Source organism: Nelumbo lutea, chromosome 3 (assembly GCF_056320005.1).
Source record: "Nelumbo lutea isolate HS-2025 chromosome 3, American lotus-T2T, whole genome shotgun sequence".
Taxonomy (NCBI): domain Eukaryota; kingdom Viridiplantae; phylum Streptophyta; class Magnoliopsida; order Proteales; family Nelumbonaceae; genus Nelumbo; species Nelumbo lutea.
Window position 1 is genome coordinate 8,573,728 of NC_142686.1, and position 22,420 is coordinate 8,596,147.

Genomic DNA, 22,420 nt, shown 5'->3' on the forward strand with positions numbered 1-22,420 from the left:
GGAGAAAATGAAGGGAGGGTTGACTAATTCTGAAGTTTGTAGATTTTGGGTGGTTGTCCACGTCACAGCATAGCATAGATGATAAAATTTTCAGAAGAGCAGCAATTCAAATTCAAGGGACAAGACGATACACAATTTTGCATGTGCAAGAACAAATTTGCATCGCTGAGATTAGTTTTGCACTCGTCTTCCTGCCCAGCTCAACTGCAGAATAGGGTGGCTCCTATTGGCCCATTTACTCCTGGTCCAGGCTTGGTGGCATAGTGTCGACCATGGGCCGTAAGTACTGTAGACCCATCACGGCCCGTAACCACCTATTAAAATAAGACCAAGTACAACTAATCTAAATTGCATTTAAGACTGGGGCAGCCTCATTGTAGTATGGCTATTAGGTAGATGTGCGGAATTGCAGTTGCTGGCTCACCGTGGTATGATCAATGGGCCTCTTGTGTACCCTGCTCCTGCTCCGTCCCCACCCTTGAATGAGTCCCCTATATAAGGCAATAATTGTCTGGACTAATCCATATTTAGGGATGGGCTTGTAACCCAGGCCCAGTACCTCGGCCAGCCCAAATAAAAGTCGTAAACTGTTGCTAGTATTCTGCTTTGGTCAGTCTCACCTAAATCGAATTCGATAATTAAGGATGGAGAATCACAACATCCTTTAGCTAAAGCATGAACCACTACAACACTTTCTTTCTTTAAATGGTCTTAAGGTATTCTATTGATTTTCCCAACTGAAAATTCCAGTCTATATATTCTGTACTTTGGTGGAACATAAAGGATGAAGGGCAGCCTCAAAGGCAGCATAATGAAGGGACTTCAGCTGGAAAGTGAGCCTCAAACTATGAAGGTAGATAGTTGCCATCTCGAGTATCAACCGCCGAACCGATTCTCTGGAATCCTGAAGTAAGGCCTATTACAATTGAATGGGAATCCTATGCGTCGAGATTCCGTTTTAGCTAATCTTTTCTGGATTCTGGAATAACAACCATCCTGTTTATGTAGGACTCCATTAATTTATTGTCTACAGGTTAAGAACTGATTATCCAATGGTTTTTAACTTGCATACTTTGGAGTTTAGAGGACAACTTTTGATGGGATTTCATGGACTTACAATTTATGTGTATCTATTCAATGTAATGGTAAATAATATCTCAGCCAATAAAGGGATATGGAAATTGTCAACTAGTCAAAGGCTTGTCTATATTGCGTTATGCAGAACATCTATGATGAGAGTTGGGGCAGGCAATTAGGGTGCAACGAATATTCAATCACAGACGCATATTTATCTAACTATAAATATATCTGTTTTATATTTTGGGTAAATTTTTTAAACTATCCTTATCGCTTAATTAATTAATTGACTAATTTTATTTTTACTATTTAAAAATTGACTAAATGTATTTTTACCGTTTCTGATAATTGATTAAGTATACAAATATGGACGGAAAAGTTAAAATATTCGTTATACTCCTATACAAAATTACATTTTTATCCCTGTTTTTAACTTAATCCTTCCCGGCCTGTAGTAGCGACATTTCAGGGGAGCCGCAGAGGTTGGCTTCTCTTCCATCGTCTAAAGATCAACACAAATGCGAATCCTCGAATCTGGAACCTGAGCCATGGTTAGGATTTCTGCAGCGGGAGAATCTCTCATCAGAGATCTTCGAGAACATTTCTTCAGAAAATCTTGAACCAGCGGTGAAGATCTGCATGGACGATCTTCAATCGCCGTCAGCTGCCATAAAACGCTCAGCCAGCGAAATTGCACCTCTTGGCAAAGAATAGATCCGAATACCGAGCACTAATCGGTGAATCCGGTGCTATCCCAGCATTGACACCTCTCCTTTGTTGTACCGATCCCTAGACACAAGAGCACGCATTAAATGCTTTGTTAAACCTCTCTCTCCATGAAGGGAACAAGTCCCCCATCATGAATGCCGGAGCCATAAAGCCTCTCGTCTACATTTTGAAAACTGGTACAAAGGTGTCGAAGCAGAACGCCGCATGTGCTCTACTCAGCCTCTCGTTAATCGAAGACAACAATGTTTTAATCAGTGCTTGCGGAGCGATTCCGCCACTGGTCTCTTTGCTCCCGAACGGATCAAATCGAGGGAAGAACGCACTTACGACGCTCTACAAGCTCTGTTCTATGAAACAGAACAAAGAGAGGGCCGTTAATGCAGGAGCCGTGAAACCACTGGTGGACTTGATTTCAGAGCAAGGGAGCGGTTTGACGGAGAAGGTGATGGTGGTTTTGAGTAGCTTAGCTGCAATTCTAGAGGGCGGAACTGCCATAGTTGAAGGAGGGATTGCAGTTTTGGTTGAAGCGATCGAAGAAGGGTTGGTGAAGGGGAAAGAGTTCGCAGTACTGACGCTTCTGCAATTATGCACGGACAGTGTACGGAAGAGAGGATTATTGGTGAGAGAAGTGGGATCCCGCCGCTTGTTGCGCTCTCTCAGACGGGCATGACCACCGCTCGGTAGAAATCCGTAGTGGTTCCAGCGCCGTTCGTCGTCGACTTCCGCCGGACCTCCGCCGTTCGGTATTTGCAGCGACTGCCGTCGGTGGCGAAAGCGATGGCAGCCTGTCGGGAATTAAGTTAAAAACATGGATAATGTAATTTCGCATAGGGGTATAACGGACATTTTATCTTTTCCGTTCATATTTAAAAAAAAGTAAAGATACATTTAGTCAATTTTCAAACAGTAAGAATCATAAGAATAGTTTAAAAAATTCACCATATCCGATTTCGGGGTATGCCAATTTTTTTTTTAACGCCGGGGTATGCGAATTTAGATCTTGTATCAGATACGGATCCTCATGTCATTTATGGAGTAAAAAGAGAAAAACAAAAACAAAAAAGAGTGAACAAGGACTGCGTCCTGCCTTTTATTCTCAAGTTGCATAAACCATAAGCTGAATGTATGAAAGTTAGTGCGAAACCTAATTTCTTACCGAGTAAATGAAATATTTGGTATGGATGCGTACCCACTATCCACATAAGAGTAAAATATATAATGTATTTATGCTGTTTCATGTTTGCAGTAGGATTAAGATTTTTTGCACAAGGCTTTTAGGAATGAGTTCACTTTGCTATAGTGTAAAACCAAAAATATGGCATTCAATATAGTACTGTAGCCTATCAACACGTCACTTTATCTAATTCATGGTAATACACCAAGGTTTTGATTTTTTTCCTTGTCGGCGAATGTAATTTGTTTGGGAATATGAATATTAGGCGATCAATTAGGAAAGGCTTTTAAGTGGAATATATCTTGTTCCAAACCTTTAAAATAAGCCCATATGGCTAGGCCTATAAATGTCCACACAAGAAGGTAAAGGCTCATTTAGCGTCTTTCCTGCAGGTAATCATTTTTTTTAGAAGCCTGACAATTTGTACTCCAATCTTTCTCCATTTGTTTGGAGGAAGATTTTTCTACCAAAAGACCGTGTTCTAAAAAGATGCAAGAAGTTCAATTCAAGTTTAATCCAAGAAATTAGAAATGAAGCTTTTCATCTTTTTTTGCTTGCTCAAATCTCGTCTTCACATGAAAAACTGTGACTCCAACCAAACAGTCTATGAACTATTAAGATCTTTAAGTAAAAGCTCACATTACCTCTTGACCATCAGATCTTCTGAAAGATCTTTCAAAAAAGACTTATCAAACGGCACCTAAATTAAACCCAGCTTATCTCCATGAACAAAAAACACTGCTTTAAAACAAACCACCCTAATCCGAGCATCCAATGTCTACACCCAAACCTAATTTTTTTTATATCTTCTGAAAGGCTACACAATGGGGGTAATCCATCCCCCCAACCCAAGTGTAGACAAGATTTAATCATAAAGTATTCCCTATAACCAACAAGAGACCTTACCAACCAACTGATTGGCACCTTGCTTAAGTAATATGTAATTTCCAAAGCGCTGACCCTATAGGGCCCGATCCAATACCAACCCAATCCATAACTACTTTTCAATTGTATTTTTTTTACATTTAAAATTTTAAAAACCGTTAATTACGATATCATTTTCTCTCTAATGAAAGAAGAAGGTTCAAAATAAACATCAAATCAAATCCTAAACTTTCCATATGCCTGTATACGGTATACATGACCAAACTCAAACCCAATTGAGTTAAAAGAATTAAAAACCCTAACCCAACCTTACATTTGAATAAACCTGACCCGGACCTATTGGCATCCCTATAACGTGCTTATTGTTCATGTATATTTACTATGACTAAGCCGCTGAGACAGGCTCTGGCTCACTCTCTTCCTAATTAAAACCTTTTTTATGGGGTTATCAGCTATGCGGTATATGCCCTATAGGTGTTATGGCTAGACAATTCGAATAATGCGCCACTGAGATCTCGATTCCTACTCATAGACCATAGGAGTAATACTCAGCATTCCCTTAACCCATCAACTAGAGACACTAGAAGCTACACAATGAGAAAAGAAACATGAGGTGTCATTCTTTATTGTTATATTACAAAGAAATGATGACGCCACTATCAAGTAAAAGATTATTTTACATTGAGGATTACATATATTTAATATTTTCTTGGCTTGCCATTACCAGCAATTTTGATATCGTGTCAAACTTGCAAGTTACAACAACATGGTACCTGTATCGCCAAAACTACGAGCCCCTCTTCTTTCCTTCACTAAAAGGTCCTATCACCGACTGCACACCAGGAAAATGAGTAAATTAATTAGTAAAAAAGTAAACAAGGTGTCCGGCTTGAGTCAGGGCAAAACCCGTTGTGTTGGGAATATCTTCATAGTTATGTGATTTATTTGATGGGAGATATTTCCAATGGTTGCAAGGGATTGTTCGAACAGTGCAAACACCAACTTGCCCTGATAGAAGCCGAACACGTAAAGAAGATATGGAAGTTTATGCAAAAGTTATAAACAGTGCAGTTGGACCTTGTGCAAGCCACCGATTTGCTTACCAAAAGCCCAATCGTCCATTCTTACCATATTAAGTAGCCGGAGAGCGGCAGGTCGAGTGAACTTCCTTGCAAAAAGGAAACAAGGAGCTGGTTTCCCTTGAATGCTGCACCATTCTCGACGGTATTCAGTCTCATAATAAACATTATCTATGTCCTGCATATGCCAGCAAGTTCTTTAGATGCTACTGATTCATTGAGTTTATTAATTGATAGGTGTTATCTTGGCAGTCCATCAAGCTTATCTATAAATACCTTATACTATCAAGTTATCAGCAATTTTCTTTTATTAGTGACTATTTTCATTCATTTTTTTTATCAACTAAATAATAGTATAGGTATACACATACTTAACATGCAAGACCCAAACCAATAAAACACAAATCAACCATGTTGGCCCCACATCAATAACACAATAATAATGTTAATATATTAAGAAAGTTACAAAAGTATAGTAAAACATCATATAATCGTGCCTTGTACTGCTTATTTTAAATTTTCAAAGAAGCTCTATTTCGGGAGTCATAAATAAACCACCAGCATAGATTTTTACCAGGGTCAACGTCCGTTGGCAAAAGTTTTCACAACAGTTGATCGCCAGCCATCCGCTGGTAAAAATCTGTGCCAGCAGTTTTTCGAGATCTAGCTATGCAGTTTATAACTGCTGGCATAGAGCTTCTTTGAAGAATGAAAATGAGCAGCATGGAGCACTATTATTTTTAGTAGTACAAGTTATCTCAAATTTTGTGCTTCATTTTGCATTCTAAAAATGGATGAGGCCCATGGCAATAATTTTGTAACCAAACGCTCTCATGTAATTCATGAACATGGCCTAGATGTGTGCATCAGCAATACAGATCCAGTTACTCAAGAAATCAATAAGCACGTGGTACACATTACCTTTATTGATTGTATAAGCACTGGAGTAGCATCTGATAACTTGTAAGTCACAGGGTGCCAGTTGCGCCTTTCCCAGTCCTTGGAAAATGATAGGTCCCATGAAGTATGTGTCAGCGTTCTTCTAGTTATTTCCCCTTCGAGTCCCTTTTGCTGGATGGTGAAACATAAGCAACTGTAAAACAAAAGGAGAAATAGTATAGCCTACAATACTTGGTAGAGCTACCAAGATTTTGAGAGCAATCAGACATCAAGTTCTCAAAAGGTACTAAAACGATACCACTATTGGGCCCAAGTCAACATGATTACGGTTAGAAAATCTTTCATTTTTAATGAAGCTTAACAAAAACTAATTGAATTCGTTTCTAATAGGTAAAAAAGTTAAACTGCGCAAAGTAATATTTACATAAAATTAATAAAACATTAACAATTAATTAAATAGATTTTCCAGTTTATTTTGGTTTTTCTTCCACCATCTTGTACCTGTTTCTTTATATGTTACAAATAAAAATGAACTAATAATTAAAAACAAATTTAATACAATATTATCAGGTAATTATATGAATTTCAGTGCAGTGAATCTTTCACTACCCCATACCTGTGTCACAAACCCATCTATTTGTTTATTTCTACTTTGTTTGGGAAATAGATACTTGAGTTTTCTTTAGTAAAGTCAATGATTTGGTTTAAGTGTCTTAAAAAAAAAAACAAATCTTATTAGAGCTATTCCTGACAGAAAATCCACCCCTTACAAAAGCAAATAGTACACTTCACAGCCTTAAGACGAATAACAAATATGAAACTAGTAGACTAGACTCCTATTTCCAATAAAAACTGAGTTCTTCAAAATAAGTTAAATTCGAGTTTAAGGTTAAATATCATTTTGAAGCTAACATGTCAAGAGCTTAGAAATTCACTTACTGCCAGTAACGTCTGAACATAATGTTCATCTGGTATACAATTATGTTCCTTGGATGCATCTGCAAGCTGCATGAGAAAGGAGTGTAAAGATAAGAGTGGCAATCTTATCACTCCACCCTGTCAAGGGTATCCTCTATTAATTGCAATATTTCAGATTATAAAACCATGGTGAGCCCTCAAATGATACAAAAATTCTATATTATCTTGCAACTATTGGCATTATGATGGCCAAGTAATGAGAGAGAAAAGGAAAGAGTTAGGATGATGCTTACAAAAGGTTGATCCCGCCAAAACTCAGGTAGTGATCTCCTCTGCATAATATCCAAAAAAGAAGGTAGCAGAATGATGAGTAACAACACATTGCCATTTGTCAAGCAAGAAGACAATAGAAAAACTGTGAGGAATTGAAGAGTTCATGAAAACCATATCGAAAAACTTCAAGATTTAGAACACCTGATGCAAACCATGAGGAAGAGGGAAAAAGGAAGAAGACAACAATAAACAAATCCAAAAAAAGGAAAAAGAAGAAAAACCGATCCACTGCTCATTCTTATGAAAATTTGGGGTTTCTCCATGGGGTGCATGGGGCTCCAATAGGAACAGAATCTTTAGAGGAGGTCCTAATTCAGAGATTGATGGTCTTGGGGGTATTGATAGATTAGTAATTTGAAAAATATTAAATTTCCTAGTTCTTTTGGATCTAGAAAGGTGTTTCTCTAATTTTTTGCAACTTCCAAATCTATAGAATTTTTTAGTTTTCAGTTTTTGGTTTATCTAGTAATTATCAACCAGTTTAGAATGTGCACTAGGATATCCAGATAATTTAGCTTGAATTAATGACGTCTTGTGGGCTCCACAAGCTCTGTTGAATAAATGGCATGTCTTACAGCCATTTTTCAGAGTCAAAACTTGTTTGCTTTTCCTGATTATGGTGTCCAAAAAAGATATTTAGTTACCTATCCAACAAGACCAAGATCTTGTGAACCCAATGTGAATCAAGTTCTGACAATTTCATTGGCACAGTATCAGTGAGATTAAGTCTAATATTTTTATTGAACCTTATTTGAAGTAGGAAAATGAGATGGCCAATCCCTCTTCCTAGAGTCTATAAGTATGTGCTTTTGTAAATTGACTAGTAAAGAATTTGAATTGGATTATCTTGAGGTCTGTTTCGTTTTCTTCTCTCTCTTCTATAAGGATCTGATTTCCCTCTTCTTCCCATTCACATGAAGATTATAGGACTTAACTCCTTCCCATCCTACACCAACACCCCTACCAGTTATATAGACAAACATTGTATTCAAAGAAGTAAATTAAAACTGCAATGGTTATGAAACTCAGAAGTTGATATATTCAACATTGTAGAATTTTTCTTGCCATTGTTGACTTGAGAATGGGTGCATAGTTTTCTCAACCATTTATCATTTAGCTTTAAGCATCAGAACCATTGAATCAATCCAACTGCATAACATCCTATTAGACACCATTCTACATAAAAACAAATAGGCAGTAACATATGGATGTAAAATTGAAATAATCCTTCCTTCTTATCTCAGCATTCTGTTGCATCAAGCATTAACAAACGAAAAGCATCAATGTGTAACATGAATTAAGCTTGATCACATAGCCCATTATGCAGATGATTAAGAAAAAATCATTTTATATCTATTAATGGCAACCAGAACTGTAACCTACTCTGCAATGCTGCTGAAACACTGGGTAGATTGTGTCATCTTCCACTACAACCTCAGCATGCTTTCTGGTTAAAACAACCCACTGAAGAAGAGATTACAAATGATTAGAAAAGTTAACACAGGAAGAACATTCAAAAGGACAGCACACAAACCCATTTAAAAAAGAAAAAGTTACCTGGGATCCTTTCCTCCAATCATGAACAGGAATAACAGGATCCATTTTTGGATTGTAGCGACCTTCTTTTGTATCAGCAAAACTGATTCCAGCACAATATGAAGAGATGCTATTAGAACCTCTAATCATTCCACAGACGTTAAAAAAAAATTAGATTGCATAAGAACAAGTTCAAGTATGACCTTTACCAATGAAGAAAACATCACATTTTGAAAACCTGTCTTAAAACACCAAAAATAATTTGATTTTTATTCAAAGTAAGACAGCATCTATAATGCAGAGTATCCAAATCATCCCCAGTTCTAATCTCTACAATGGGACCAAAGAGGACCCTGTACTGAACCATTATCCTCCATTAAAATATTCAACAACAATGTGACTAGTATATTAAGGGAATAGCTGGTAATGCTAAATGTGAATAATTATGTCAAGTCAATTAAATTGCTCCTAAGTAAGAGGCTTCATTTCTCCATCCTTCAAGAACAACTAGGAATTTTGCTGATCAATCTTAATTAACAGATTCCTAAGGCTCTTCTACGAAACTTTCATTCTTTTCAAGAGTAAAATATATATAGAATGGAAAGAATGTTTGTAACATTACTCAAATCTCACTATGAACATGAGATTTTGGATTTAGGATATGATTGAGGGATCATGAGCCTTCTGATGTGATCTATATCTTAAGTTATTTTGGAAGAGGTGTTTCTGGGTTTAGAGGGCCAGATAAAAGAGTGTGAACATTTGATCCCAGCAGAAATTGTCCTGCTCCTCCTTTAAGGATTTTTTTTTTTTTTATTTCTTCTGAAGGGCTACACAACAGGGGGTAGCCCATCCCCCAGGCCCCAACCCAGGTGCAGACGGGATTTGATCCCAAGTCTTCACTACGACCAGCAGGAGACCTTACCAACTTGCTGGTTGGCACCTTGCCCATGTTCCATTTCCTCCAAGTGTTTCTTGTGAAAGCAATTCTTCCAGGACAAATTCCACCCAGAATATGGGGCATTCTATTGGGAGGTAGTTCATTTAAAAATAATTGTTTATGAGACACTATAGAAAAGCAGACCTAGATGATTGAGTGCAAACTAGAGAAGCAAACAAAATCTGAATTTGGATTTATGGAACTTATAGCCATAAGAATGATTGAGTGCAAACTAGAGAAGAATTAGATGTTTAACATGAATGGCATAGTGAGGAGCTGGCAGTATGTGGTTTTCCCCTCCTCGAGGACCTCAACAAGCTATGCATCCACTGAGCATGGAAGCCCCCTAGATGGAACAACATTGAGCAAAATTCTTTTGATGGTTGTAGTAGGGATAACCCAAACACATCAGGCGAGGGGCTTTTATGAACTCAAGGTGCAAATTTCTGATTCTTTACTCTGGTTCAATTGGCAAAGTAAACTCCATTTGGTCAGTTATTGTCATTTCTGTAAGACATGAGATTAACTGTTCTTTGGTGTATGAGCTTTTAGGAATTGAAGGAGACTGATGAGTTGTAATGGGTCATTCAGGGATAACAATTACTTTCTTGGCTTTATCTTCACCACATAAGAGAAGCTAGGCTTTTGGCATCCAGGTTGAAAACCTCATTTGACTCGGTGAAGAGATGCTAACATGTTTGTTGATTCCTTAACTGGGCAGGGAACTATGAGATTAGAACTATACTTGGGTCATCCTGACGTGGGGGGAAGGCAAGTCTAATGGTATTGCTTTTGGTTTGTGCATGTAAATTTGGGCTAGCTGATAGGCCCAGCCTAGCAAGTGTCTTTTTCACTTTGTAATTGTTCTCTATTTGCATTTTATTACCACTAATGAAGTTATCTGCAATCAGTTACTGATCAAGGACCCAAAAAAATAGAACTCAAAAAAGCCTCATCCTAATATATGAAGTTGGTTCCATATATCAAATACTGTTTCACCATTCCACTCTATCAAGGTTGATATCTGCTGTCAAATGGTTATCCCCCAGATCATTTCTCACCATCTCAGCCCATGTCCTTTTTGACCCTCCCCTAGCCCTTCCAAAACCATCAGCTTGCATCAAATGACTCATTATTGGTGCAGTAGATAGCTTCTGAACATGCCCAAGCCATGTTAATCTGCTTCTACTCCTAGACTCCCTCTAATAACGCATTTCTAATCCTATCATTTCTAGTTTGTTATTCATCCATCTCAACATCCTCTTCTATGCTCATTTTATGGATGTGCTGCTTGTTGATTGCCAAACTCCCTACTTCATAAAACAATTTAGACATATGACATGGATTTTCCCTGAAATCCTGAATGTTTATGATCCTATATAGTTATACCGAAATTTACCAACTGATGGTGGCTTAGTTGGTAGGATCTCTGACTCGTTGTAGCAGAGGCCTGGGATCAAATGCCGCTGCCAGCAGGGTTGAGGATAGGGGATGGCCTACCCCTGTTGTGTAGCCCCATAAAGCAAAAAATACCAAAATATTGAATTATATGATACTAGATAATAGATATGCACATAGGCACCCTTAAAAAAATAAAAAAACATACATCTCAGATTTGATGGTGTGATGAAAATAGTCCTTTGATTAATTTATATTCATAGAAGCAAGGTTCAAAGTATCGATACAGGGCAATACACCGGTAGGGCATACCGGCCTGTATTGGTACTCTTTTTTTTTTCTTTTTTTCGCAAATCTGGTTCAGAGGGGCCGGGTTATGGCCGGTCTACCCCCTGAACCACTTGCCAACCCAAAACACCCCCTGTAGGGGCATATCGAGAAGGCTCCGATATGGCCGATACATATCGATACTTTGAACCTTGCATAAAAGACTTCACTTTCTTTGTGCACATAAGAAGTTTTTTTTTTCATATAAGTTTGCATAAGAACTCAGCTTTCCAAGTAATTATAGTATTTTTGCAAACAAAATTAAAATCCATCTACCAAATCATGCAATACAAATGTAAGCATTTCTGAACACAATATTTAAGTTCCTTTTTTTTGCAAATGTCATTCAAGCATTTTTCCAAAGAAAAAGAATGCTTATAAATCTATTGTCAACTCATAAATTCAAGTTAATAGATGTTGATAAATCAAGAAATTTTATTCACCTAGGAAAGGAGATAAGGCTTTACCCCACTTACCTGTCTACAAAACTATTTGATGTTGACATGATATAGTCATATGTGTAGCTGAAGTTGTATAAAGGTATGCAGCTGTCATAAAATCAAATGAAAAGAAAAGCATTGGACATACGAATTGATAAATTATTACTATTTACTACTTCTTGATGAAATCACATCCCAAGTAAATGAAACCAATACATGAGCATCTGAACAAGTAGTTTTATAAAATGCACAGTTTAGATCACGAATCAAGGTTTTCTCAACCAAAGAAAATTTATTAAATTTGTCATTTAAGTTACAGTAGAATGAAAAAATACAACTTAGATCTGAACTCAAAGGTAGGTTATCCTTGGTTTTGCTAAGTCTTCAACATTAATATATATATATACATACACACACACAAACACAAGCAAAAGTTCTAATCATTTGTGATTTACAAGATGAGGAAAAGCCAACTGAGAAAGTGTTCTCATGATAATCAATAACTGGTAGAAGGCTCTAAAAGAGTAAGGAAAAGACCAAAGAAAATGTGATCTGAAGTGGTAAAAAAAATTTAAGGACTTACAGTTTGATAAAAAAAACATGCCACTTGATGGAGCATAATGGAAGGACAAAAAACATCACTAAAACCATTAGTGAGGGGGTCTCTTTCTGACTCTGATTTATAATATAGTAATATTTTACTAGGTTAGGTATGATATGCCAAAGACAATCAGAAATTAAAATATAGAAACATATTCAAACTTGAAAGAAATGCATAACTCCCACCAAGCTGTTATGTAAAGTTGTAAACCATGTAATCTCACCATTCATTGGCAATCAAATCCTTGTCCTCTTTTAGCACACATGTCAAATTTAGCTGGAGCCACTTATTACAGACGTGTTCAAATAGTGGCAGCTTTATTATGTTAATGATTGAAAAGGAACTAGCAACAAAAATGTCAATGTTCATCTCCATTAACCTAGTATGAGTATCTCTTACTAAAAGAGTATGAGGTATTTAGATAAAAAAGACTGCTATATACAAAACTCATATACGAAAATTTGAAATGACATGTTTGGAGAAATTTCTCTACTAGCCATTATTAAGATCAAAGCTCACCTGTCTGATAAGAAAACAAAACGCTCATTAAAAGAATCCATAAGTGCATTTTTTAACAAAATACGCTCTGCCTGGATCATGCTGGCTTCTCCCCAATCTACCTGATACAAAAGCATGAGTGAACAGAACATATAGAGCCAATAAAACTTACATAAGAAAATTGAATTTAACCCTAGCTGCTAAATGAATGATGTTAACAACAAGCAGGTTACATGACTTAGATCCTAACATGATAAGATGCTATTAAAAACCTAACTTTTACCAGACGAGGAGCCAAACAAGCAAGTATCACTTATTATTGACATGTGACAAAGGACCGGGTTTAGGGCAGAGCCGGCAGACAAAAATCTTATTTCTATGTATCCATGATCCAGATTCAGAACTTCTATGCAATCCGAACAATAAAAGTTCATATAAATATGCCCAGATATTGCAATAACAGTTTGATCATATATTATTTATTTGAAAAATGATAATACTGATCTTCTTATAACAATCAACTTCAAATATAAAAACCAGTGAAAACCATGGAGATTGCTGTAACAATTAATTAATGTAATGTACACAAATTTCATAACAATTTCCTTGTGTATCAATTCAAGATTTATTTTCAAACTTATTTAAGTGCAAGTACTGCAAACCTGTATACTATCATTAACTTGGCGGCCATAGAAAAATGCAGATTTTGTTGTTGCCTTGTTGAACACAAATCCAGGTCTGGAATGAATATAAATAGAAAACTTATTCTCCTTTTCTCCCTGAAAAAGACAGATATTTATTAGGAAAAATATAAAATATATTGATGTATACACCACAGAGCTTCAATTTCTTTATGGTCCATAACAACCTCTTGTTAGCTGGTATCAGTATATCAATCAGTAAAACCAAAAGAGAAGCATCCATTTTACACTTTACAGTTGTACTTTAGAAAGTTTAAAGACAACAAAAAAAATCTCTCTAATTTTGGAGTGCAAAGGACCAAATTAGAAAGAACAATTGCAAATAGTCTGCTACTTAAAATATCATAATGGAAAGTATAAATAAATATATACCAAGTACAATACATAATGGAGATGTTATAAGCCTTCAACAGCCTAGAGTTAATAATGCAACGCACCAAAAACTCCTAATTCAATAAAACAGTTGTAAGGCCAGCTATCTTGTATGGAGAAAGTGTTGAGCAGTCAAGAAACAACATATCCAGAAAATGAGTGTGGCAGAAATGCATATGGTGATTCAAAAAATGAAGTCATTTGTAAGAACTTAGGAGTAGCTCCAATTGGTGATAAAATGAGAGAAAGTAGACCAAGATGGTGTGGTCATGTGCATAGAAAACCATCAACAGCACCCATAAGAGGAACTGATTTGTTACAACTTACGAGTTGAAGGGGCTAGAAGGGCAAGGGGTAGACTAAAATGGACATAGATGGAAGTAGTAAGGATAATTTAAGTGCCAACAATTTAACAGGTATGCCATTAAACAGAATGGACTGGCAAACAGATTTCATATAACCGACCCCATATAGTTGGGATAAGGTTTGGAAGATGATGATGATGTTCATAGTAAAACCATATATCAAAAAAATGTTCATAGTAAAACCACGCAAAGGCTCAAAAGCTAAGGTGAGAAGAAAAGTTGAGAAAAAAGAATCATAGAAAGGATTGATTTGATAACACAAGTGCAGCTCACTTGATCTCCACCAGAGGACAATTTAAAAGAGTACCCATGAACTCCATTCTTAGCCTGACAAGTGATTGCTGGTTATGCTCTACAAAGGGGGAAAGATATACAAGCTTCGGTAACATGAAGGAAAGGAAACATAAAATTCAACTGTAATGACCATTCCCTTGGTAATCCCAGTCCATCCATTGACAGTAGTATTTTAAGATATGCTGTGAGCAATATCATGTTGAGTTACTCCAGTCCAATTGAGAAGAAAAATACCTTGGAGCTTGACTTTTTTCATTGTTACAAGGACCTAAAACTGGCTTACTACTCAAGTTGGAATGATTTGATTGTTGAGGCTGATTGCCAAGTGGTACTTGGGTGGTTCTCTGCTTCCTCAATTGTTTGTCCCTTCAGACATCAATTTATAAAAGCAAAGAGTTGGCTTTTAGGCTCAGCAGATCATTCAGATTGATGTCTATATTAGACAATGACCTTGCCAATTCACATGCAGGGGAAGGAGTAGAGACAGCTAAGCTTGAATGAGGGGGCCCAGGTCTAGGGGTACAGTGATGAGAGTTTTGGTTTAGCAATGTTATAACTATACTTTTGTCAGCCATAGTTCTATACTTCTCTCCCCTTCCCCACCCCCACCACAACCAGAAAAAAAAAAAAGCAAAAAAAAAAAAAAACAATGGGAGTAGGATCCATACTATTTTTTTTTTTTTGGAAAAAGGTTAAGTAATTTTATTCAATGAGAAAGCCAAATACAACAAGACTCAAGCCAACTAGTCCTTCCTGAGCCCAAGACATATTACAAGAACATCCATGATTTAGTACAAAGAAGGAGAGAAATATTCTGACTTTTAAACTCCTCATTCGCCGACACCCAGGAGCAAATCTTCCCCACCACTTTCTGGACAATCTCATCTGGACTTTTAAATTGATTATAGAAAACTCTATTGTTTCTTTCCATCCAAATGGGCCAAAGAATAGCCTGCGGAATAGTATTCCAAACAAGCCTGCCTTTCATGCTAAGGCCCTCCAATCTCCAACTCATAAACAGCTCCTTCACAGACTTAGGCATAGCCCAACACACCTCTAGTTTTTTGAAGAAATGTCCCCATATTGAAGAGGAGATCGGACAATGAATGCACAAATGATCTATAGATTCAGCACCCATGCCGCATAAGACACAGGAGGGATCAAGAATCTGCATACCCCTTCTCTCCAAGTTGACCCTAGTTAGACATTTATTCAAAACCATTGTCCAAACCAGGAAGTTAACCTTGGAGGGACAGGTGGGGTTCCAAATCTGCCCATCCGGGAAATTCTCCTGACCTGAGCTGCACATCTTAAGGAAAAGGGATTTAACTATGAATCTACCATCTGCATTCCACTTCCAAGTCCATTCATCTTCCATACTCATATCAATTCTCTGGTTTTGAATCTACCCCAACAGACCTACATACTCCTCCACTTCCCAGTCTAGCAAATTCCTCCTACATAGGGGGGTCCAAGAGAAGGAGCCCCCAGCGGTACTAATGTTATCAACAACTGAAGAATCTTGATTCACTGCAATTTGGAACAGCTGGGGAAAAGCATCAGCCAAGGGGCCTTCCTCACACCAAGAATCCTTCCAAAACTTGATTCTATCCCCTTTTCCAACTTTAAACTTGACCCCGTTCATGAAAAGAGTATTGATCTTAGAAATACCAGCCCAAAGAGAACTACTCCCAAATGATAGGGGATCGAGAGTTTTCCAATTTCCCCAATCCACACCATACTTAGCCGCAATGAGGCCCCTCCACCAAGCATTTCTCTCATAAGCAAATCTCCCAAGCCACCCTTCTCCTTAGGCTTACACACTTGCTCCCACTTAACAATGTGAATTTTCTTCTCATCCTCCCATCCCCTCCATAAGAAGTTCCTTTGAAGCTGTTCCAACCTCTTTGCAATTTTATTTGAAATTGGAAAGAGGGAAAGAAAGAGTGTTGGGAGATTGGACAGGGAGCTCTTAATCAATGTAACCCTACCACCAAAAGATAAATATTTAGCCTTCCAAAGAGCCAACCTCTTCTCCATTCTCTCAATGATTGGACTCCAGATTGAAGAAGATGAACATTTTGCCCCAAGAGGCAAACCCAAATGCTTAACCGGAAGGAGCTCCATTTGGCAGGTCATTATCTGTGCACAATCTTCCAAATTTACCACTTGACCTACTGGGATGATCTTACTTTTGTTCAGATTGACTTTGAGACCCGTAACCACTTCAAACCAACTCGGAATTCCAAGTATTGTTTCCAACTGAGGCAGAGATGCGTCCACAAAGCAGAGGGTATCATCGGCGGCAAACTGAAGAATATGAACTGCCTCTTTACCTGGAGAGATAGCAAACCCATTCCATAATCCCGATTCTGCAGCCTTCTTACTAAAAAGAGTGAGGATTTCCATCACACAGATGAACAGCAAGGGTGACAGAAGATCTCCCTGTCTCAGCCCCCTAGAACTACCAAAGAAACCCGTGGGCTGCCCATTAATGAGGATTGAAAAATTAGAGGTCTTAGTACAAACACTAACCCAGTTTCTCCATTTCTGTCCAAAATTCATGCAGTCCAACACCCTATCCAAACAATTCCAATTGACATTGTCATAAGCCTTCTCAATGTCAAGCTTACAAACAACTCCCGGAATACCTTGTCTTCTCCTCGAGTCAATTAACTCATTAGCAACTAAAACTGAGTCTACCATCTATTTGCCTGGAATAAATGCACTCTGATTATTTGAAATAACATTACCTACCACCCCTTTCATTCTTTATGCCAAGACTTTCGCCAAGATTTTATAGAAATTGTGAAGTAAGCTAATAGGCCTAAACTCCTTAATATTCACAGCCCCCTCAATGTTTTGAATAAGGGAGATAAAAGTGGCATTTAGACTTCTTTGTAGGGACGCATTTGCATGAAACTCCTGGAACACCTTCATCACATCTTCTTTCACAAAGTCCCAGCACTTTAGATAGAACAAATTGGTAAAACCATCTGGCCCAGGTGATTTATCACCTTCAAGCTTCTTAATTGCTGCACTGACTTCCTCTTCTGTAAAAGGCATTTCAAGCCAACTCTTCTGGGCCTAAACTCCTTAATAGGGTCCATACTATTTTGATCATTATTACTGATAAAAAAGACAGCAACATAGAAAGGATTTCATGATATAGTCTTCCAATGTGAAGTGCCAGCCCAGTTTTGTTTCGTGATATTGTTTGTTGAACACTTCTTTTTCTTTTTTTACTTTATTAATTCGCTAAACATGATATCATCTTATGAGCAATTCAATCAACTTCAAAAATTAGCAAATATTGTAAGATGAAAATTGCAAATGCAAGATTCCAAGGGGAGGTTGAGAGGAAGATATGCTGAATCAAACAGAAGGCATTGACCTTCACAACTTGATTGTCAATAGCAGTATTTTCTTGCTTGTCCAAAAGACCATAAAAGTGCAGCCAAGAAATATAAGTGATGGAGGGATGGAAATCCAAATAAATAATCATTATAAGCACCAACAATGACTGGAAATGCTAATTGACACTATAGGCCATGCAAATTAGAAATAAATAATGTACTATAATCTCGTGATTAGCAGATAGATAAGACTGTGATTGGAGATCATGAATTGCCAAGCAATATAAGTTTATCCAGCTTAGTGATCATCAGGTAAATAAAGCTTTCAGGGGAGCTGTGCTTCATACTCCATTCCAGATGCTATTCCTTTATTTCTCCAAAATGTGCAAAACTAATTCCAAATAGTAGCGGAAGTGTATAGTGCAGAAGGTGATAAACCTTCAGAAAATCAACTATGTTAAAATATTAAATTCCATTTTTACACGCGACAGCGTGATTCTTGGGAAGAAAAAGGAAAAAATATATTCCAAGAGTCGAGTGAAACAATTAAAACATTAAAAAAAGGCAAGTACCATAGTTCAATTACCAAGCAATCCACTATAGCAGAACCTCGGCCAAACGCAATCAAAGCAACAGAAAGTTGAGAAGATACCTGGAAAAAAGCATCCCACACCACGTCGACGGGAAGCCGGTTCCGAGCTATAAACAGAAACGCAATCTTAGGCTTGGGAAAGGATGGAGGAGGCAACGACATAAGCATCTTAATTCGACCATAATGGGTCTGCATCAATACTAAACTTCCAAAACAAAAGCTCATCAAAAGCACAACGAAGAGTTTTGCCTTCCATCGGCTGTAGGATTTATGCTGACTGCCCCTATGCTTCATCCCTTGTTAATTCAGCGTGTGCACTCGATCATTTCGAACAAAATCTCGTCTGAGGCCAAAGCTCAACTACCTCCGGAATCCGTAATTCTCACTTGTACAGGTATATTTTCTTTGAAAGAAAACAAGATTCAACCAAAACGCGAGACCATATACAAATGCGAGCGTCATTTTTCAGTTTCGTTGGAAACATCAAGAAATCAAGGTTGAACTAAACTGACCATCGGGTCAAGGAGCAAAACATACGACATATTGCAGATCTAGATCATCAATAAGCAACCGGAATCGAGTTGAGATAAGAAATAACCTAACTTTGACCAGATAAAAGCCAGAAATCCGTGATTTGTTTCACGGATTCCAGCTGAAATCACATCAATAACGAGATGAAGGAACCGATTAAAAAATAATAAGCTTGTGAAACAATCCAATTTGCTGAAACTTTGTGTTTCACTGGCTCTCCGTGAGACTCTGGAACTAACTTGACTTCACATGAAGGGTGTCCAACTGAAACTGACTTGAGTCTCAACTAGTCTCAATTCTGCTTGAAATGAGGAGCGGTGATCAACCCTTACATATAGCATAGGTTCAACGGATCGAATAGTAAAAAAAAGGCCCTCACTTATTACAGAAATAACGGAAATACCATTTCCTTTCCAAGTTGGTCACCAACACTGGACCCAGTGTCCCACCTTAGAAATCAATCGCCTCATCGCCTGAGTTGAAACCATGTGCCTTCCTTGTTCTGGCCTGCAGCCCTGGACCCATTCTTCTAGTCCTGATCCAACAGCGAAAGCTCAGAGAACGTGCTCTCTCTCTCTCTCTCAGGCTTGAGGGTCACTGTTCTAGAAAAGCAAAAGTATGATTCATTGCAGTTGCAGAGCCAGGCTTTAGAAGTTGGAACCTGATACCTTTGAAGAGACCCTAGCTCTCGGGCAGAGCCAGAGCTCTCTGCCATGAAATGATTCGTAAAGCTTGACCAAGCTGGACAACTGGGCAAAGCTCTTCTCATAGCAAACTCCTTAAATTGAACCTTGATCTGATTACTAAAAAAACAGATTGAACCGCAGCTGAAGGAAAAAGGTTGGGTCCATTGCGAATATAACAGCCTAACGTACTTAACAACTGTGGTGGTTACTTGTCACAGACTAATCATGATTTGTCACAAGGGGAAAGAATTTTTCTTTCTCTGGGACTTACATATATTTACCAACTAGATGACTTTTTTGAGGAAAGCAAACCAATGTGGTGGGTTTTTTTTGTAGAAACCAGCAAGATGAGGTGCATTAAAACAAGTAGCAAGAATACAAAACAATGTTTAATTAAGTCTTGGTTGGCCATGGACCCACCCAGGTGGATCATGGACGAACAACCCAGACTCTTCTAGATCTTTTCTAATTAGTTTACGTGCAACAACATTACAATATCTATTTACATAATTAAAAAAGATAGCTAGCATAGAAAGTTACATCCAAAGCCAAATCCAAGTTTCATGTCTTCAAAGCCTGCACCAGAGCTTGACAATCAGATTCCATTGATATGTCTTCCTCCTTCTACATATTCAAAACCTCTAACCGTTGAGAATGGCCATCACTTCTACCTGGATGCGAGATGAACTGTTAATTTGCCAAAAAATGCAACTATCACTATTCCATCAGCATTCCTTAGAATTGCACCCAAACCTGAATTTTCAATACACAAAAAGCTCCTATCTACATTCATCTTGAGTTTCTCTGCTTCTGGTGCTTTTCAAAAAGTACATCGCTGCTTACTAAGGCTTGGATGTTGAAGAGAAGAATCTCGCAATTCTGTTTGGTAAATCATCACTCTCTCTCTCTCTCTCTCCACATCTTGTAAGAAATAGCAAGGGTAACTCTAAGAAGTGGATCTGTATTCTCAACCAATGTAGTAGGTTGGTAGCTAAAACAATAATTTCCTAAAGGAAAAATTCCACTTTAGTACTTGAACCTAGAGGGTAGTGTCAAGTTAATACCCGAACTTTTAAATGTGTTATTGTAGTATCTAAACTTTCAAAAAATGTCAAGTTGGTCCCAGCCATTAATTGATCGTTAATTATTTAATCATGTGATGGCCGTTAATTGACCATTAATTATTTAATCATGTGATGGTCATTAATTGACCGTTAATTATCTAATCACGTGATAACTTGTATAACTTAAAATTTTCGAAAATATTAAGATTACCCTTCAAAAGAAGACAATATTCCTTGAGATTGAACCAATTGAAGTATTTGAGATTATGGACTAATGAAGATATCATTCATTAACTTTTACCTTTAGATGGTAAGCCCACCTCTAACCAGAAGGAAAGGAGGGAGGGAGAAACGACAACACCTCTAACCAGAACATGAAGGAGGGAGGGTGAAATGATGGCATCCCAGTACTCATTTGGGATCAACCCCTTTCTTGTTCTAGAAGCCGATGGTGCGTGTTAGTGAGGAACAACAGCCCATGGATGAGCGTTGGTGGTCGGCGGTGACGATGCTACAAGATCAAGGCTACCATCAACAACGACTTCGCTATGCTGGAGGTATTCGTCAATGATTACTATGTTGTGTTGCCCATCTTCTCGAGGGGTGACCCGGTATCCACCCAAATTTAGGAATCAATCTCCATTATAAATACAAATAAAGGGTTCGACCATGATATAATACAAGGAAAACAATCAATATCACAAAAGGAGAGACAATGCAGTATTCATTAAAATTTGGGGATTTTGATTTACCAAAACTCTTCTGGCATCAGCATCTACTCGTGCGATTAAATTCCCACGTAAGAGTAACCCATTTCCTATTAATTATATAAATAGATAATAGTTATTATAAATATTATTAATAATTAGATATTGAACCGTTTAAATGGTTTTGATTATTTTTTTTGTCAGAACGAGCTGACTGTTGGGTTTGAAATGTCAAAATGTTTGTCTTGGTAATCAGACCCCTAATCGGTTCGGTCTTCGGGTCGGTTTTAAAAGCCATGATGTTATGTCATTCGAGCGTATGACTCATATGACTCGAAAAATGGAACCGTTCTTTCCACCGGTTTTTTTGTCAACGGTTTGATTGTCCGATTCAAACAGACCGCCCATTCTAACAACATAAATTAAAAAAATAAAAAAATGGCAAAAAAACATTGAACGGGTCAACGGGTTGACTATTTAATCACTCAGGTCAATGTATCATTGACCGATTCAATGGTTTTTGGTCAAGGACCATGATTGAGGTAAAACGGAACTGGTTGCCTGGACGGTTCCTGATGGAGCGCGATCCGGCCGATCTTAGCTATCCACTGCCTTGCTTCCGAACGGGGTAGCAGGGAACCTGAAACAGAGGAGATGGGGAAGCTCCGGGGGGAACCCGATGTAGAGGCTCCGAAGCTCAAGTTAGAATCCTTCAAAAGCAAGGTAATACCAGATAGCGCAAAATTTGCATACCTCCGTTGTCGGGGGGCAGGTGGCTCTTATAGTCACTTCGTGCACTCGTCCCAGGGCCCTTGTCAGGTCAAGTATGATTACCCTTGTGCTTGTCAATTCGGTCGTCGTCCTTCCTACTGAGACAGAACCGTCACTGCCTAACCGTCATCTAACTAGAGATGGCG

General features: G+C 37.9%; 1 protein-coding gene and 1 pseudogene across 3 annotated transcripts; one reads left to right on the plus strand and one right to left on the minus strand.

Annotated features, from left to right (window-relative positions):
- The first annotated feature begins 625 nt into the window (after positions 1 to 625).
- LOC148862747 (U-box domain-containing protein 2-like) lies at positions 626 to 2,702 on the plus strand (annotated as a pseudogene). Its single transcript, XR_016110916.1, has 2 exons — positions 626 to 909; positions 1,533 to 2,702. The product of XR_016110916.1 is annotated as a U-box domain-containing protein 2-like (transcript).
- A 1,758-nt stretch (positions 2,703 to 4,460) lies between these two features.
- LOC148862748 (glycosyltransferase BC10-like) lies at positions 4,461 to 19,895 on the minus strand. Of its 2 annotated transcripts, none has more exons than XR_016110917.1 (11): positions 18,576 to 19,784; positions 13,498 to 13,614; positions 12,857 to 12,957; positions 11,773 to 11,844; positions 8,653 to 8,734; positions 8,479 to 8,559; positions 7,056 to 7,094; positions 6,784 to 6,849; positions 5,866 to 6,037; positions 4,994 to 5,122; positions 4,461 to 4,697 (listed from the first exon to the last, which is right to left on the minus strand). XR_016110917.1 is itself a non-coding variant. In XM_088981612.1 (11 exons), exons 1-11 carry the CDS (start codon positions 18,807 to 18,809, stop codon positions 4,653 to 4,655), a joined length of 1,116 nt encoding a protein of 371 aa, XP_088837738.1. In that variant the 5' UTR covers positions 18,810 to 19,895; the 3' UTR covers positions 4,461 to 4,652. The 2 variants fall into 2 exon arrangements, 1 of the variants encoding a protein (XP_088837738.1); XM_088981612.1 differs by having other exon boundaries at positions 5,866 to 6,015; positions 18,576 to 19,895.
- Between the last annotated feature and the right edge of the window lie 2,525 nt (positions 19,896 to 22,420).

Bases quoted from the DNA above. Each gene is read 5' to 3' on its own strand.
- LOC148862748 (XM_088981612.1), bottom strand. From the start codon at position 18,809: ATGAAGCATAGGGGCAGTCAGCATAAATCCTACAGCCGATGGAAGGCA. The intron at 6,850-7,055 runs GTAAGCATCATC...TTTCTCATGCAG, and splicing joins TTTGGCGGGATCAACCTTTT to CTTGCAGATGCATCCAAGGA. The intron at 5,123-5,865 runs GTAATGTGTACC...TGGCATATGCAG, and splicing joins TGCTTATACAATCAATAAAG to GACATAGATAATGTTTATTA.